Below are 19,285 nucleotides of genomic sequence, written 5' to 3'. Positions count from 1 at the left end.
TGACACTATTTTGCAGCTCATTACTCAACTAGTAGGTTAATTATAGCTGTTAATGGTATAACTCAACATTTAAAACATTTAAATAATTTGGCTTTATGGTAGATACAAATTAAGAAACAGGTATATTTTTTCTATAATTGTTATACAAGTACAGATACTGAACTGTAGTTCAGCAATATTTAGAAGAGCAGTGTTTTGATTGGTTATCATTATTTCTTTGGTTTTCCAGAACGGCCCGTGCCGACCTCAATCTGATGAACTCTATATCGCAAATAAGAGTAATGTCGCATGTGGTGCCGTTATTTTCAGTTATTTCATTACATAATTATGATAGAGATTATTTCTGAGTGACTGCCACATTGTAGTGCAGAAAGACACCTAATGATTTCTAAAATTCACAAAGCACATTTATTAGCAAGTACGTTAGGTACATTTCCTCGAATAATATTATAGGTTAAATTACGTACTACTTATAGTTATTCAGCAAAATACCCTACTTAAAGAACTTTTTATTAAATCGATAATTATCAAACAATAATTATCAAGGTGATTATCATTGGTAACTGTCCTTTCGAACCCTGACTTTGGTCCACTAACATCATTATTATTTATCCAAGTGGTTGTTGTCTCAGTAGCCAACTAAATGTTTTAAATGTAAGTATGTATGTAGTAATACTCACGCAGAGTGGTGATGCCTGTGCTCGTGTCGCAGGCGCGGCCCCCCCGGCGCACCGAGCCGCTCCATGCCCGCGCACCCCGGCACTTGTACCGAGAGCATCTGCAAATCACAACACACTGCTCTCACTTATGTGGTCCACCTCAATATTAACCTATAATCTACGCGGGAAAGTTTAAGGAGAAAAATAGACAGAAAGTCTGTCCGGAGCAAGACGTAAAATTAGGACGCGTCACGGACACAAACGGGAGGTTTTCGTACCTGGTCCTTTAATTAAATTTAAACTAATTGCCGTATCTATACGTACTGGTCCTTTTACCAATAGTTACGCCGATACGAGTATGATACTTCGATCAATGCGTCCAGCAGGAACCGTTCCGGCATCCCCTTACAGGGTTTTGGAAGGGGCATTTCGTAAGGCTTTGCTTATCAAAGCCGTTGCTACCTAAATGCCTTTCATTTGACTTTTAAGCGCTTTTTAATATGGGTAAGGGGTTATCTTTTCGAATGTCTGATACCCGTTCCTAAGCGCTTACCTCTTGAAAGGGTATCCCTTATAACGCTTATGCCATTTTCATCTTTCAATTCATAAAAATGGGATCAATATTGCTAATTGACTATGGATCCTCATCCATGGCTTGTGGCTCAGTTGGCAGAGCGCTGGAGTATCGATCCAGAGGCCGTGAGTTCAAGTCTCACCCAAGGCAGTAATTTTCCAGTATCTTAATTTATTCTAAACTTTTAATAGCATCTTTTGCAAACATTTCTGCTTGTTAAAAATTAATTTAGAATGGGTAGCACATCGTAACCGGTGAATTTCCAATATGACTTGGAACTCCGGTGGCCGTTTAAGTGTCCCCTAGACCCATATAGTGGGAAGATTTGCTGACTATGAATGATGTCTTGGTGGCTCAGTTGGCAGAGCGCTGGAGTATCGATCCAGAGGACGTGAGTTCAAGTCTCACTCAAGGCAGTAATTTTTCCATTTTTAAATTTATTCTAAGCTTAATAAATAGCATCGTTCGCAGACGTTTCTGCTTGTTAAAAAATAATATAATATTGCTAATATGTTTTAAGTGAAGGATTGGGTGTCTGTCTAGCGCGTGGACAGCACAAATGTCATAATTTTTGGAATTAGGAAGGGGATACAGTTTCATTTGTAGCGATAACTTTGAAAGGGAAACCTCTTCCAGCGATATATCGCGACAACGATATTTCTGTGGCCCTAGTGATTAAGGGTACAAGTCTCGGGCAGCGCAGTTGTAAAAGGGCGTAAGTATCACGTAACATTATGCCCTTGTACTCCTAAGCTGCGCGAGACTTGTTGAATGGGCTTTTGGGGGTAAAACAGAGAATTAAAAAATAAAAATTTTCAAACCATTTACTCGTATATCGTGTTACATTATACATAATATCAGATGAAATGAAAGAGCTCATTGTGAGAATCACAAATGTATTTTTTTATAATTTTAGGATAAACAGTTTAGAAGTTATTCAAGAAAATATAAAAAAATGACCATTCCCCCTCTATCTCCGATAAAAATTAAAATATATATATATATATAGATGACAGAAAAACCTATTACAAATGTGCAGTCAAGCGTGAGTCGGACTTAATTTCACTCACGTTTCACATAAAAAAAAATACGTTAAAAATTGTAATGTACAGAACCCTTAGAACGCGAGTCCGACTCGCACTTGGCCGGGTTTTTAATGTGTACCCAATGTACCTACCTATGTTAGCTAACTACCTATACTTCGTTCTCACGCTCTGTAGACTAAACGATTAGAACAGATTTCCACATAATAAGGGGTCGTTAGATCCAACTCAAATATCAAAGTTTTTGACAAATTTAACTATAAGATAGAGAAGATATACCTATGAGGAATACAGGCAGATTGAAAGTCATGCGATTTCATAGTATATTACTAATATTACCTATTTAAATTAGATTCGCTTGAACAACTAGGTATTTTTATTTATTTATTTCGTAGGTAATTAACTAATTGGGTAGCAGCTGATCTAATGACAAGCGATAACAAGTTAGGTACTAATGAATTCTCGATTTTTAATGAAAAAAGACAGCATTAATATCGGACGCGGTTTTCTTATTTAGCATGCCAGCGTAGGCTATTACCAAATTTAAGCTATCTAAACCGGCCAAGTGCGAGCCGGACTCGCGTTCCAAGGGTTCCGTACATTACACAATTTAAAGACATGAAATGTCTTTAAAAAACCCGTAGGGGTCGGATTAAAAACTAAGTAATTAAGTCCGACTCACGCTTGACTGCACATTTCTAATAGGTTTTCTGGTGATCTATAGTAAAGATCTATTTTGTGTATTTGTAGTGTCATTTTTTGCATATTTTCTTAAATAACTTCTAAACTGTCCATCCTAAAATTATAAAAAAAATATATTTGAGATTCTCACAATGAACTCTTTCATTTGATATGTAACACGATATAGTTTGACAAACTTTATTTTTTAATTTTCTCATTTACCCCCCAAAAGTGGCCCCCGTGTTTTAAATTAATTTGTTTACGTTACATGTCCATCTTTGGGTCACAAACTTACATATGTGTACTAAATTTCAACTTAATTGGTCCAGTAGTTTCGGAGAAAATAGGCTGTGACAGACGGACAGACAGACGCACGAGTGATCCTATAAGGTTTCCGTTTTTTCCTTTTGAGGTACGGAACCCCAAAAATAGGTAGGTGAGTATTACAATTAATGAATTAATTAGATAGGTAGGTACTTACGTACGTAATGTTTTTCGCAAACCTTCTCAGCAATAAAATAATGATACGAGGTTAATGTTTGAAGTTCAAAGTAGCTTGTAAATAATTAATAAACAATGTAGAGTAGAGGCTTATGTAAGTCTATTATTTCGTCGTAGTAACTTTTTAGTGTTTCATAGTGGGTAACAGGCATTTTTTTTTTATGAAATAGGAGGCAAACGAGCAGACGGATCACCTGATGGTAAGCGATTACCGCCGCCCATGGACACCCGCAACACCAGAGGGGTTGTAAGTGCGTTGCCGGCCTTTAAGATGGGAGTATGCTCTTTTCTTGAAGGTTTGAAGGTCATATCGGTCCGGAAATACCGCAGGCGACAGTTCATTCCACAGTTTAGCTGTGCGAGGCAGGAAGTTTCTAGAGAAACGCACAGTTGAGGACTGCCAACCATCTAAGTGGTGAGGATGGTAATGTTGTCGCGTAGGGCGATGGCGTAAAGAAGCGGCAGGGATTAATCCGAACAATCCGAGCATTTGCCTTGTCATTTCTAGTACGACATGCCAAGGAATAGAATTCGCTTCCGCCGTCTGTATTCCCTGATTGATACGATCTAACTATCTTTATAGCAAGCGTGAATAGGCTGTTACTGAATCAGTGAGTTAATCGGCGATCGTCAATATAAGTTTTTTTAAATGATTAAAATAAGTATAAGGTATATAATTTAAATGAATAAAGCCAGCTTAAAAAAAAGTATTAGATATTAAAGCTTGAACACGCCAAAACGTGGGCACATAAAATTACAAATTAATAGAAAATAAAGGTCTCCTGGAGCGAAACATATATTGAATATAGTTGAAAACATTATACTTTAACATGTTAATATACTAGACTAACTAGACTTTAATTTCAGCCTCAGGATTTGACATGTCACCGAGTCACCGACTTTGTGATGACCAGGACACAGGCACTTTGCACGACATGATTACCGTATGTTTAAGTAGTCCAAGCCAGAGTTATTTGCGGATTAGTTGTGATCATATAACTTTAACAGGTGTCTTTTTCAAATATTCCTTGATATCAATCAATCAATCAAATGTTTTATATGGACTCTGGATATGGACTCAGTCTATTGCCATCCGCCTTAATTTAGAACCATCCGCCAAGAGTACACTTTTGGCATTGTCAGCATGTCTATCGTGTTAATACCCCTTCGTCACTGTTATAGTGTAGAGACCACACGATGAATGCTACCAAAATAGTAATTGTGGGCTGTGACTTCTTTAAAATAGGTTTAGGTCATTTTCACAAATGTTTCTTGCATATTTTTCTATGGTAAATGTCCCTTATGCGAATCAATTAACGGCGACGCTTGATATAATCACAAGTAGCTTGCTGAACCAATAAATAATCGTAATGTAATGATTTTAATTTAAGTAAACAAAAATAATTAAACCGGCCGTGACAAAAATTATGAACAAAAATGTGTGCCCACTGTGCCCACGTTTTAGCGTGTTCAAGCTTTATTCCGTTTAGTAGTAGGTATTCCTTTTATAGTCTAAGCTAAGCAATACAACTAAGAAAATTACCCGTATTTAAAACGGGACCTCGGCAGGTCCCGTTTCAAATAAAGGTAACTTTCTTACTATATACCTATTAATTTTAGTATAGGCACTTCGTTTAAATATTTATTTTAAGCATTAGAAAGAAGGTAAGCGATCTTGACGTGTCTTTTTATTATTGAAAAACACTTAAGAATAATAAGTTGCAGCTAATATGTAATAATTATCTATACCTACAGCTGTGTGCAATACGAGTATAATAGCAGTCAATAGGAAAATAAAAATTAGGGGAAAACTATAACTATAGATCAATTATATTGGATCTTCTTTTATAATTCAAAAAACTCTATTAAGAGGCCGTAGTCGATTTTGGAGCAAAAATGTAAAATTGATAGATTTAGTGGTAGAAATTATACACGTTTTGTTACGTTATATCTAAATAACAAGTATTGGTTTCTGTTAGCACGTCTTCTCATCTTGCCTTTTAATAATGAGGTCGCGAGCGTGCGTCACCGGTAATATATGAAGAGAAGGGGCAGTTTTTAAAAAATCATCAAAAAATTATGAGGGTAAATTATACAAATTGATGTATAAGAATAGTTTCAGCAAATGTTGTTGATTCTTTAAGTATCAAAATTACGTTGAAATTAAGTCGATTTTCAGAGAAATTGTCACTTGTTTTGAAGTAATTTCTGAAGAAAATTGAATTCGTTTAACTTTTATTTCCTCGAACTCTATGTCATGTAACAAAAATGTAATCTGATAAAGGTCAAGTACAGAATATGTGTAATACAAATTTACCATTTTTAGCAGTCCAAACTTTACGACATTTACAAATAAGAGCGACAAAATCAGTGCTTTACGCGCGTTTACCTAAACGTCCATCAGAAAAAAAAAACATTACTAATTTAGTGTCTGTTTTCAAAAAAATTATGTGATAAAAGGCAAGATAAGAAGACGTGCTAATAGAAACCAGTACTTGTTATTTCAATTAGGTAACAAAAGGTGTACAATTTCACCGACTAAATCTATCAATTTCACATTTTTGCGACTAAAATCGACACCAGCCTCTTAAACAAATAGTAACTATTACTTATGAAACCAAAATAATGTAAATTATCATACATATATTATATACAGTTGTGTGCAATAAAATAACAGTCAATAGGAAAATGAAAACTAGGGGAAAACTATAACTTTAGATCAATTATATTAGATATTTTTTTATAATTAAAAAAAACTATTAAACAAATAGTAACTATTACTTATGAAACAAAAGGAATGTAAATTATCATACATAAATTATATACAGTTGTGTGCAATAAAATAGCAGTCAATAGGAAAATGAAAACTAAGGGAAAACTATTACTTTAGATCAATTATAATGGATCTTTTTTATAATTCTTCTGCATTACTTAACATTGTTTCAAAATTAACTGTAACCTTTACTTGAATAATATTGGAAGTATTAAAAAAAATATCATGAAAATCCTCTTTTTATTACCTACCCTAAAAATGTGTAATGAAGTTTTAGTTTATAACTTGCGTACAAAGTTATTTAACGTTTAACCCTGGCAGAACGGCATAAACATGTCAAATTACACAAGATTGAACCATATCAATACATTACACACATAATTTGACATAAAGTTTAAAATCATGGTGGGGATGTTTTCACCTCTGCCTTTTAAAGGCTTAAGGCTGGTGATTTTTAGGGTTCCGTACCCAAAGGGTAAAAACGGGACCCTATTACTAAGACTCCGCTGTCCGTCTGTCTGTCTGTCTGTCACCAGGCTTTATCTCATGAACCGTGATAGCTAGACAGTTGAAATTTTCACAAATGATGTATTTCTGTTGAGGCTATAACAACAAATACTAAAAAGTACGGAACCCTCAGTGCGCGAGTCCGACTCGCACTTGGCCGGTTTTTTATATTAAATTAAATGATACAAATGACAATCTAATTCTTGGAAAAGGTTTATGACATTTTTTGACTGTCATTTTGTAGGTACAGTCAAATAATTTAATTTCCTACCCATTTTGTACCTTGTCAGTGACAAAAGTATGAGGTCTCTAGTGACTTTCATATTGATTGTCATTGTGACAATGTACGAAATGGATCGGAAATTCAATCTTTGACTGTACGTATTAAATTAATGTGACAGATTATAATCATTAAGTTATGTAAATATAGTGACAGTGCAAAAGATAAGCATACTGGTATTTATACTATTTTTACTATTATTATGAAAGTGATAATAAAGAATTGTTAAAACATTATTTTACAATAGTTATTATTATAATAATATAGTTGGTCAAGCAAATCTTGTCAGTAGAAAAAGGCGCAAAATTCAAATTTTATATGGGACGATAACTTTCGCGCCTACATTTTTTAAATTTGCCGCCTTTTTCTACTGACAAGATTTGCTTGACCAGCTATACTTTTAAACAGTCCCTTGCCAACCGGAAAATTGAGATTGGCTCTTATTAATGAATTTTAGTGACATGTGTTAAAATTGACATTAACCTTTTGGACGCCAATGACGGATATATCGGCACCGCAGGTCCAACGCAAGACGGATTAATCGGTCAAAGACCACAGAGCAACATGGACTCACGTGCATGCGAATAAAGTTCAATTTCAGTTTTGACATTTCGGTGACGTGGCGTCCGAGTGACAGCTTGTGTTTGACACGGCGTCGAAAAGGTTAATTTAACTGTAATCAACCCGCATAATCATATGAGACCAGGTGGAGAGGGCCATAGATATCTATCTTATTAGACATATAAGTGTGATGGAGAGTCTTTTGCTACATATTTTGGTTCAGAGGAGAGAAGAAAGTTTATTAGATAGAAATAGTTTGTTTAATATATGTACTAGGTATGATTATACTAACCGTTAAGGGTCTAATGTTACTTTAGTGTAACTACTACTTTCTAAGTACTAATTATGTCGTCCATAAGTGCAAATAAATGTTATGAGTTACCTACTACATTGTATGTCTGACAAGCCCACCCCCAGAATTTAGTCAAAACATGTTGAATGACATATTCTAGATAACAGGTTTTGTTAAATATTCACTATTTTTAGTTTATAAAATAAACTTGAAAGCAAAGATAACAGGTGCAGTAATATGTGAACTTTGTGGTTAATTTTAACTACCTATGCTGCAACACCCTTTTTAGGGTCCATGTATGTAACATACCTTCACCATACCTGGTATGTATAAGGATCTCTCTATCACATATGTCTAGCTAATGCATTTGTTCACAGTGTTTATATTTAGTGGCTAGTGTCACATACCTAAACATAATTAAATATTTGTCTCTTATCTGGGCGTTTACTAAAATAAATATTGAAAACAAAATTCTTTCAAATCTGGACATTCTTGGGCTCATTCTACTCAGAATCAACAGCATTCTCCATCCTTCCATTAAAAAAAAGATGTCCCAAAATGTCCATTCTATACGTCACATTTCACGTGTATGAATTTTTTTCACTTGTATGTGCGTGACGTAGTGTAATGTACAATTTTCATTGGGACATTTTTTATCATCATCGGATTGAATATGCTAGTGATTCTGACTTGAAAGAACCCAAAAACAGCAGGATCTGTGAGAAGAAACGCTCATCTCCACTACAAGCCCTATCCTCAATACAATAACATTAAGTTTATGCTTTAGGAGGATCAACTCAAAATCACTTTTGAAAAATTTGTATAGCCTTTAAGCATTGACTCGAACTCAATAATATAATGTTGAAGGTAGTAGATAAGGACAACCTGAATTTCAATCTCTTGTTTTATGTTTCAAAGGTAAACAAAGTATTTAAAGACAAAGGTGTCTCGCATCAAAAGTATTGATTGTCTTCTATTTAATATAATTTTGTTAGTTCATGGCCTTGCGGTTCTCAAACTTTTTTGGTGATGGAACCCTTTTGGAAAGCTAAATATTTGACGGAGCCCCAAATTAAAAAAATTCGTTCGTCACTGTGGACCAGATATACCTATAGAAGAGTTGGTTTTTTCTTATTATTACAAGTATTCTCGCGGACCCCGACAGAAGCTTTGCATGTATGTATATGTATTTAATGCCACTGGTTTATTACTTATTTAGTTAAAAAAAACTAATTTGAAATAACACAATTTATGTCATTGCTCTAAATTTAATTTGTAATACTAAGCTGTTGGAGTGTTGATGTCTCAGAATGCATAAATTAGTGATAAATCATGACAAGGATTGAAGTTGTTGGGTGCATACTAAGCCTGATAATGATAACCAAACAATCACAATAAAACTACCTACCCTACATGACCCAAGTGTATGTTAATTCTGATAAACATATTTGCTGGACTAGTGCACATAATCAAGACTTGTCACAACTAAGGCGAGAGGTGATTACGGAACTGTCTGTCATGAAAATTTATTTAAATTTACACAAACAACGTCTGGGTGTGACGTTGCTATCGGCGCGCCTCTTATCACTTGGCATGCTCCCGCCGTGAGCCGTCTCGCGGCCGAGCTGCCGACTCTGCCGAGTGCCTCGGGCCTCACTTCACTCCCTTCCACTACAAATCAAACACTCCAATATTCTCACTCGCCTATATTAATTAACATTATTGATTCAGTGTAATCCTTTACAACACCATCTTAGGATGACGGTAAACCATCGGTAAGTCCCCCGAGTGAAGCAAAGTTTTTATTTACTATAATCATATGTGATATTCAAGCTTGTGTGTTCCTATTTTTTACTATTTGTATGTAAATTTACTCACTATTTGAAACGTTGTCCACAATTCTTGTAGGTTTTTCACCTATTGATGACAGTTAGTGATGTGCTTGTGTCCAATGATTAACGATGACACGCTGAGGAGTTAAATCGAATCGATCACTCGATTTTTTACGGCCGCCGTATAAATCCACACAGCCACTGACATTTAAGAATTTGTTTTCGCAAACTGCTTCAACATTGACTTTAAACAAAACAATCACAGGGCACTAGACGGAGACTACAACACCCGTAAGCGCTTTTGCAATAATTAACTATCATTCACTAATAAATAAAATATGTTTTTAAATGCAATAACACTATAAAAATAAATTACTTTTGAAATAAGAATAACATATAAATTCCACTATCGCGTATTTTGTCTTAGTTGTTTTTCATATTGGCAGGAAAACGCCTGCCATCGAGCGAGTCTTGTTATTCAATGACGCGGACGCGGCGCGGTGTTCGCAGTCGCGTAGCGGGGAGAAAACGGGCGGGCGGCGGCGGTGCACCGGCTGCCGCCGATGTCGTCTCACACTAGCGTAGGCAGTTGTGTGTCACGTCGACCCCGACACACAGATGTAAACTGCTATGTCTAGCCACGTCTGTGTGCTCAACAGCCAACACAATACACTACGTGTGTGCGTTCAAAGGTAAAAGTGTGCATAATGTTAGTATCAGTACGACGTACATATGATTCGGCACACATGTAAAAGAAGCTCGATTGCTGCCACCGAGCCGCGCCGTCGTTTGTATGGGCACCTATATGTAGGTATTAGCGAGCGATGCGATGACGCGTTTGTCGGCTTGCGAGACGAGACGAGACGGTTGGCATTGCTCAATGATCGAGGTAATCGTAAGAGTTGTAACGAAATCGAAGTAGGTGGATACAAATCTACATATCGCAGAAACTATTAATCCATCCACTTTAATTTCAAAATACTTAAAATTTCCCAGAACTTTAAAATCTTAATTACGGATTAACCGTTATCACTGTTTATCCACACATTTCATAAATAACACAACACAAGGTCAAAAAAGTCTCTTCTACAAATACGTGCTAAACATATTTTGACTAGATTGTAGGTATATTGTTAAATACAAGGACAAAGTTAGTAATCCACAACTTATTAATATGCAGTAAATTGCGTTGGTAGATATTTCCTTATTTATCATCGTTTAATACACATTCACAAATTTCACAATCATGAAGGTATATACTATATAGGAGTACCTATTTACCTAGTCCTTTAACATTGATTTATAGTTATTTGTGCAACAAGAGAGGAAAGTTGGTATTTCTTGCGAGTGTTTATTTTGAGTCCCGAGAAAGCGAAAGATTCTAAGGTAGAATCTTGAGCGTAGCGAGGGACTCAAAAACACGAGATGTAAAATAACTTTGCTCTGGTGTTGCACACATAATTTTTCACCTCAGTAGTGAGAACATATTAAAGGTTAAAATGTATTTCGAATTACACAGAATAAACAGAAAAAAAAAAGTATTATAATATGTACGATACGATACGATACGAGACGAGACCGTACCGTACCGTACCGTAGTATGAAGTTCATGGCCTTCACTAAATTAAAAAGCTACATTGTTTCACTCCCTGGAGTGAGGAAAGTCGCACTTTCCTCACTCCAGGGAGTGACGAAAGTAGGCTTGTTCGAGCTGCTGAGGTGAAAAATTAATATTTTTATTGAATTGAAAAGATTCCCAAAGAATCCGAAACATAGACTTATATTGACCGGGATATAGACCGTGATTACCTTTTGTATTATTTGTGAGCTCCCGATATTTCGACGCAGTTACATGCATCATGTTCACGGGTGACTGAAGATAGCGGGTGGGTGTCAAAGTTGTGTAGACAGCGCTCTGTCTACCCTCATTCTTGCGCGTCGGCTGCGTTCACTTTCAACGTTACCAACGGTCGCATTCACACTTGTTGGTCCGGTCGCGTTCACACTCGTTGGTCCGTCCAAACACACTACACTCACGGTGTCACTACGCGTGTTTGATTCGGATATCACTGGTTTTTTACACAAACAAATCACAGGATTCCACACATTTGACAGTTTAAACCCATCTTCACGATTAAAATTTTTGTATTTGTGAATTTCAACGGCTTCTCTTACCAATCTTGGTATATAGTGGCGTTCTGTCGAAATGACCTTGGGGCTATGCAACTCGATCCAGTGATTTGTACCCGACTCAACAACAACACAACAACAACACACAACAAGTGTGAATGCGACCGTTGGTAACGTTGAAAGTGAACGCAGCCGACGCGCAAGAATGAGGGTAGACAGAGCGCTGTCTACACAACTTTGACACCCACCCGCTATCTTCAGTCACCCGTGAACATGATGCATGTAACTGCGTCGAAATATCGGGAGCTCACAAATAATACAAAAGGTAATCACGGTCTATATCCCGGTCAATATAAGTCTAGTGAAACTAACCGTGAATCATTCAAAACTCTAATCCGAAACATGTCGCCAAAAGCGACTAAAAATAATAGTGAGTAAAAACCGTACTGATCTAAATATTTTGAAATATGTCTCACGATAGTTTAAGTTCGAGAATTGAAAATGGACAATAATGAAAAATATCGATACTTTAATTAAAACATCGATTCCTATTCCATCACTAATTCGAATTTTAAGTTCCAAAACTCACGTCATACCTGGAGCATTACCGGAGACCTTATTCGACTTGTCAGAATGTGCCACTGTAACATTTATGTAAATTTACAAGAAAATAGAGTTAGACCAAGAGTCTGCAACGATTTTGATAGCACACGCAGTGCAAAGTGAAAGTGTTATTTTAACCGTCAAACTTCTATGGAATTATGACGTAAATTAAGTATAAATAACAATTGCACTGACTATCAAAATCCTTGCAGACTTTTCTTGGTCTAACTCTAGTGACGTGTCAAACAAGCTCCGTGGATAGATTCGTATTTCCTTGGATTTAACCGTTATGATTATGACAGTGTTACCACTTAACGAACGCATTTATTAATTTATAAATTTCTGGGAAAAGGCGGTTATGATAAGCAATCGTTAAAATATGCATAAAAATGAAGAACGAGGTAAAACCGCGATAATCCATTTTATAACAACAAGAGATAAGATAATATAATAATAAAGCGCCTTACTAGCAATGATGCCAGAGTTAACTCTAGCACAGTTTGATTACCTAGTCTCATCCCTTTTTAGGATTCCGTACCCAAAGGGTAAAAATAAAAACGGGACCCTATTACTAAGACTACACTGTCTGTCCGTCTGTCACCAGGCTGTATCTCATGAACCGTGATAGCTAGACAGTTGAAATTTTCACAGATGATGTATTTCTGCTTCCGCTATAACAACAAATACTAAAAACAGAATAAAATAAATACATATATATATATATATATTTAAGTGGGGCACCCGTACACCAATCGTAATTCTTTTGTCTTTTTTTGCGTAATGGTACGGAACCCCTCGTGCGCGAGTCCGACTCGCACTTGGCCGGTTTTTGCAACAAGATACGGTCTACCAACGGTCAGTGGCGCAACCAATCTAGCCGTGGGCGAAAACCACACCTGAGAGGACCTTTTCAATGTTTTCTCCCAAGGTAATAAAAAGGTTGGCTTCGAAGTCCCCCTAAGTGCGAAGCCGTGGGCGAAGGCCCCAATGGATTCGGTCAAGTTATGTTCTAATGTATGGGGATGACAAACAAATTATAGCCAGCATGAAATGAATGTAGTATGATACCTTTGGGGATGGTGCTTTACGCACACTAGCGTCCCCTCTCTCCCCCTGACGCACCTCCCCCTTTTAGCATGAAATATGTCCCGGTTGACGGTTTTATTTTTTATTCTTGAGAAAAGTATTAGAGTTAGGAAAAAGGTGTCAAGGTAAGAAATAATCCTTAATAAATTTTAAATAAAAAAGGTTATATGGAACTTATTGGTAAGATTCACCATATTCATGTATTAACTTGTTGAAGTTCAATATAACATAGCTATAGTACTGACACTACTCGTACTGACAGAAATCGTACATAGGGAGAACCTGCAGCTTATTCAACGGCTAAATTTTGTCGAAGTTCATTTAGCTAAATCAATATGGTGCATAATATAAAAAAAATTATAACCTTTCATCTGTGGCTTGTCAAAGATGTGCTATTTAAATAGTGACCTTGAATTGAAGTTCAAATTTTGAATTTAAAATTTAAACTAAAATTTAAACTGATGCCCGATTCGGGTCTCCCACAGATGAAAGGAAAACCGTTTTTATTAAGAATTTAATAAGGATTTTTTCTTTCATTGACACTTTTTTCGTAAAATGTATACTTTCCCCAAAAAATGAAAAAAACTGTCAACCGGGACATATTTCATGCTAAAAGGAGGGGTTGCGTCAGAGGGAGGGGATAGGACGCTAGTGTGCGTAAAGCACCATACCCAAAGCAAAGTTATCATACTACATTCATTTCAAGCTGGCTATAATTTGTTTTTCAAAAAACAAAATTTGACCGAATCAATTCTCACACGCCTAGCTCCGCTACACGGTCAGTTAAGGGTCCCCGGCAAGCTCGGTACTCCATACAAACGTAGTTCCGCTCTCATTTTAAAAAGACTAGCTAGATTGTAATTAGTTTATGTAGCTTCAGATACCATAGTTAAAACTGTGACGCTTTCAAGTAAAAGGTACCACATTGTCGCTTACCATAGGGACGAAATTTGCTAGTATCTTTATACGAATAACCTGTCACAGCGCCCTTATGGCAAGTGGTGCTTTTTGCTTGAAAACGACACAAATACAGCGTATTTAAGTTTTTTTTATACAAACCTTATTTTTGCTCTATTTCGTTTGTTTTGTAAACTGGAGCTATATAAACTAATTACAGACCTAGATATACCTCATGTCAAAGTATGTGCAAAGTTTCATTACAATCCAGCACGTAGGTAGTTTTAAAATGAGAGCGGAACTACGTTTGTATGAAAAGGTGCAATTCGGCCGAGCTTGCCGGGGACTCTTAAGTGAGTTGATGTTTGTTTGTACTTTGCTCTTCTATTTATATTTAGGTACTGTTAAACAACGTCCTTGGTAAACACGCCCCCGGCATTAGGCCGGTAATCCGTAAGCGGTAATTTCTAAATAAATTAATGCACTAAACTTCCAAAAATGTCTAGAAATACCTACTTTACAACATTTGACGCGAGAGGTATAGTTGATGGCCAAGGTCATTGTATGAGGACAACGGCAAGTTAAGTTTGTATCTCACTATTCTTTCGTAAAATGATGAAAGTGCTATTCGTATTCGTAAAAAAAAAACTATTAATTGCATCACTTGAGCTGCTCGACAAAATTTTTGACTGTCCATGATTGGAGAAAAAAAACTGTTTTAATAGGGAATATTACGCGAAACTCTGTGTAGGGGGCGCCACTACCACCATCGAAGGGTCTACCACGAAATAAGAAAATCGAAATTTCGTTATATAACCTCTATCACTATTGCATATTCGATCGATAAAGAGGCAGATAACGAAATTTAGATTTTCACGTTTCCGGTAGGCCCTCTGTAAACAAACCGCCTTGATGCATCAATGTCATATTTTATTAATTAGGTATATGTGAAAACTTGTTTAAGGCACAGTATACACAGTAGTAGTAGGTACAGTTTACGATAGGTGCTGCACTCTGGCGGCAGAACATTGTATTATTACCCCCTATTGGGTATATGTTTAAACCAATTGTGCGTGTATTTCATTAAACAACTCTAAAACACTAAAGACGAATACGAATTTTTATCGCGCGAAGCGGTAGAAATTATACAGGTATCAGTAAAATATCAAAAATACTCCATAATATTGTCTTCGGATACCGCGATAGTTAGTACTCATGAAATAAAACTATGAAAACGGATTATATCGCGTATATTGAATTTATAATACATCCCGACGTTTCGAACCCTTTACAGCGTTCGTGTACAACTGGTGACACACCACCCACCCGTCACCCGTTGACCACGAACGCTGTAAAAGGTTCGAAACGTCGGGATATACGCGATATAATCCGTTTTCATAGTTTTATTTCAAAAATACTCCAATTTCTTTTTTAATCGTTGACTGATTAGTGCCGTTACTGCAATAGGATTCACATCACTGTGTCACCACACATGCCCGGGCGATCTGAGAAAAATGCATGTACATTTTTGGACATAGGTAATGTATATATTTTCTCATATTAGGCACATTTTGAGAATAAAAATAAGAGGGCGTATGATTTTTTTAAATGCCTATATCAGGTACGTATTAGGTATGCATCTTTAAAAGTGTTACTAAAATGATGGGATTTACGAGATCTTATCTTTATGTAAAGTATTTGTAGACTGTCGTGTCGTGGAGTTTTCCACTACAGGCGCGTCTCGTGCCGTGCCGTCTTCATTTTTACAGTTTGGAAATTTAATAAATAAGGTATAACATATAGGTATAAGTCGGTAGTACCTAGGTATATAGGTAGGTAATACTTAGGTACTAGGGAGGCTAATTTCCTTATTTGAATCATTCTCGTGTTTAATGCTTGCTCCATTTTTATTCGGTTACACTTTAAAATTAATAGAGAAAAAAGCTTATATTCCGCTTTAGTTTTATACCTCGTAGTTGTCAGGAAACTTGCAATAAAGCCAACTCTCGGCATTTGCCCAAGATTGGACCAAGGCCCGAAATAATCATAACACTTATATAGGTATATGAAAACACATATGAAAGTAATGCTCATGAAGGGTACAAAATGCGATGCGATGCTGCCCTCCCTCCGCTTCTCCGTTTTCGCAATTCCTCTCTAGGGGTAGGACAGACAAGACCACGTGGATAGTGGGGTGGTCTGATTCGGTTTCAGATGACCTTGACATTTTGGTAACCTTGAGATTTTGGTAACCTTGAGGATGGTGGTGTGGTATCGTGTTTCGTGTCACGTGAGCTGATTTCGCTCTGCCTGCAACTCTGCCGATTTTTCAAATCAAACGTTAGCCACCATATTATATCAGATTACCATTCCTTTAATACGCATACGTCTCAATTAAACTGCTTAGACATGGTTTTTCTACCAACCAATTTTTAAATCTTCTTCTTTCAAATCTATTATTATAAGAAAAGGGCGTCCAGCTGGAACACATGATACAGACTTTACACGGAGCTAGTGTCAAAGTAGGTTTAAAAATGAACTTCCAAAAAAACCAAGCTTATGACCAACAGCGTTCAAAAGGCTATAACAGTCGACAATACGCCAAACGGAGACGCCTTGTCTGTAATTTTCTGTTTGGTTATATCCTCTAAGGTGTCTGGCCAGAGGGGGAGAAAAGGGGTTAGAGTCAACTCACGGGGCATGCAGCGGCGGCTGCGGCGGCAGCGCGCCGGCGGCGCAGGAGCGGACGGGCCAGCGCGCCCGCAGCGCACGCCACCACCGCGGCGCCCGCGCATGCGCCCGCCCACCACCACTCTGGAATACAACGAGGATATGTTCAGATGAAGGTATGGAGAACAGTTCTCATGCGCAATTTCACAAAAAAATAACATATATTTGCTCTGTGTACATTAATTAATTCAGGGACCGCATACCGTTATATTTTTCATACAATGCTAGCGGCAGCCGTTTGAACTAATTTTACTCCATAAGATTTAACGTAGAAACGCCTACTAAAGGAGGACAGCACCAGTCGTGCATCGTGCACCTGGCGAATACCAAACCTCGACTCGAATTCCATAACGTCGGATTTGAACATCCGACCAAAATGACATTTTAACATACATAACGGTAATAAATAATGTATGTATGTATTATGTATGTATAAACTCTTTATTGTACAAAACACAGAACACAAATATGGCATAGAATAGGCAGTACAAATGGGAACTTATCCCTTTAAGGGATTATGTAAATATTATCTTTCTAACAAACGGACTCTGGTATTTCTATCAATTTTAGTTTCCGAGATACAGAAAGTGCATAAGGCCGGATTTTATGATTTATATTCTTGGGAGCCTGGGTCCGCTTGGCAACTAATCCCAAGAATTGGCATAAGCACTAGTTTTTACGAAAGCGACTGCCATCTTACCTTCCAACCTAGCAGAGGGTAAACTAGACCTTATTGGGATTAGTCCGGTTTCTTCACGATGTTTTGCTTCACTGAAAAGAGACTGGTAAATATCAAATGATATTTCGTACATATATAAGTTCTGAAAAACTCATTGGTACGTGTCGTGCCGGGGTTTGATCCCGCGACCTCCGGATTGTAAGTCGCACGCTCTTACTGCCACCAGCGCTTCACCAGTAAGTTAATTAAGAACTCGGAAGTAAAAAATGAAATTCTGAAATTACATTGAACTGTAAATACCTATTACTGTACTTATATTTTATCTACCATCTTTAATGGCCGGCTATTTTTATGTTTAACCTTCTGTAGCTTAATATAATTGCAATTATATATATATAAAGCCTCAAGTATCTACCTATCTATTCGTATCTGTGACAGCTGGCTCATGTCGAATTTTGCACTTTCAGGAATTGATTCGCGCAATAGATAAACAGCTTTATGTACAATTAAACTAGAGCGCACTGTGATTGTGTATGTACCTATTTCCGAGACGAGATAATACTTATTCAGGCATTAGCCATCTAATCACAAACACGGTGTTTATATTAAATTTGATTACCGACATTACCGTCCAGAATTGAGTGAATTAGAGTGACGTTTACGATTCAGGCTGCAGCCGCATTTGAGGTCAGGACCATAGATGCCAATTGAATTTTACCGTTCCCTAATTTTCAAGCCAGATAAGCATAATGGGCGCAGCGGGCGGATAGCAACGAGACGGCGCGCGGTGGGAGTTGTAAACATCCATACAGCAGAATTGGAATATTCGAACTACATATACCTATGAGATTGCAGCATTGCTATTTTAAAATGAGACCAGGAAGTAGGTAGGAAATGTTGAACAGGTATTTTCCTAGTTTATACGAGTATCTTTTGATACAAAAACATAGAGCCGAAACGGTAACTATTAATGCCTAATAAATAACCATTTCGTTTTTGATTCATACCCACCAAGAAGTACCTACAGTACCGGCCAATAATATATCACCATTTTTTTACGGTATAACTTTTTTTTATATTTGTGAGTGACTTCCACCTCACTGGTTTAGGTAGTCTAGTAGTATTCCTTTGTACGGGCGATGAGATAAAATTGGTCTCATCTCATGTAATGGCTTTTTCACAGCGGTATTTTTTTAATGTATTGGCAACTTCATTTTTTTACTAGAGGTTTTTTAGTAATATGCTGAGTATCCTATTGTAATTCACAGTATTTCATTGCAGTATTCATCATATATTTGTGTACAATGACTAGTAAAATATGCAATCTACAAACAAACCTATTTATATTGTTTACTCTAAACATGTTCATACAAAAACACTCAAAGGTGATATATTATTGGCCGGTATTGTAGATGTTTAGATTATCGTAAAACTTATTAAAAAAGCTCATAATGTAT

General features: G+C 36.8%; 1 protein-coding gene across 1 annotated transcript in view; it reads right to left on the bottom strand.

Annotated features, from left to right (window-relative positions):
* LOC134745686 (sterile alpha motif domain-containing protein 1) overlaps positions 1–19,285 on the bottom strand; it is an 88,327-nt gene that overhangs the window by 9,537 nt on the left and 59,505 nt on the right. Inside the window, exons 3-4 of the mRNA XM_063679802.1 lie at positions 17,115–17,233; positions 681–778 (exon numbers count right to left, since the gene is read on the bottom strand). Of these exons, the coding sequence (XP_063535872.1) occupies positions 681–778; positions 17,115–17,233 (217 nt within the window). The remainder of the gene's footprint in view (positions 1–680; positions 779–17,114; positions 17,234–19,285) is intronic.

The sequence above is a fragment of the Cydia strobilella genome, chromosome 11 (genome assembly GCF_947568885.1).
Source record: "Cydia strobilella chromosome 11, ilCydStro3.1, whole genome shotgun sequence".
In the NCBI taxonomy this organism is placed as follows: domain Eukaryota; kingdom Metazoa; phylum Arthropoda; class Insecta; order Lepidoptera; family Tortricidae; genus Cydia; species Cydia strobilella.
This window is presented reverse-complemented; position numbering and strand designations above follow the sequence as displayed.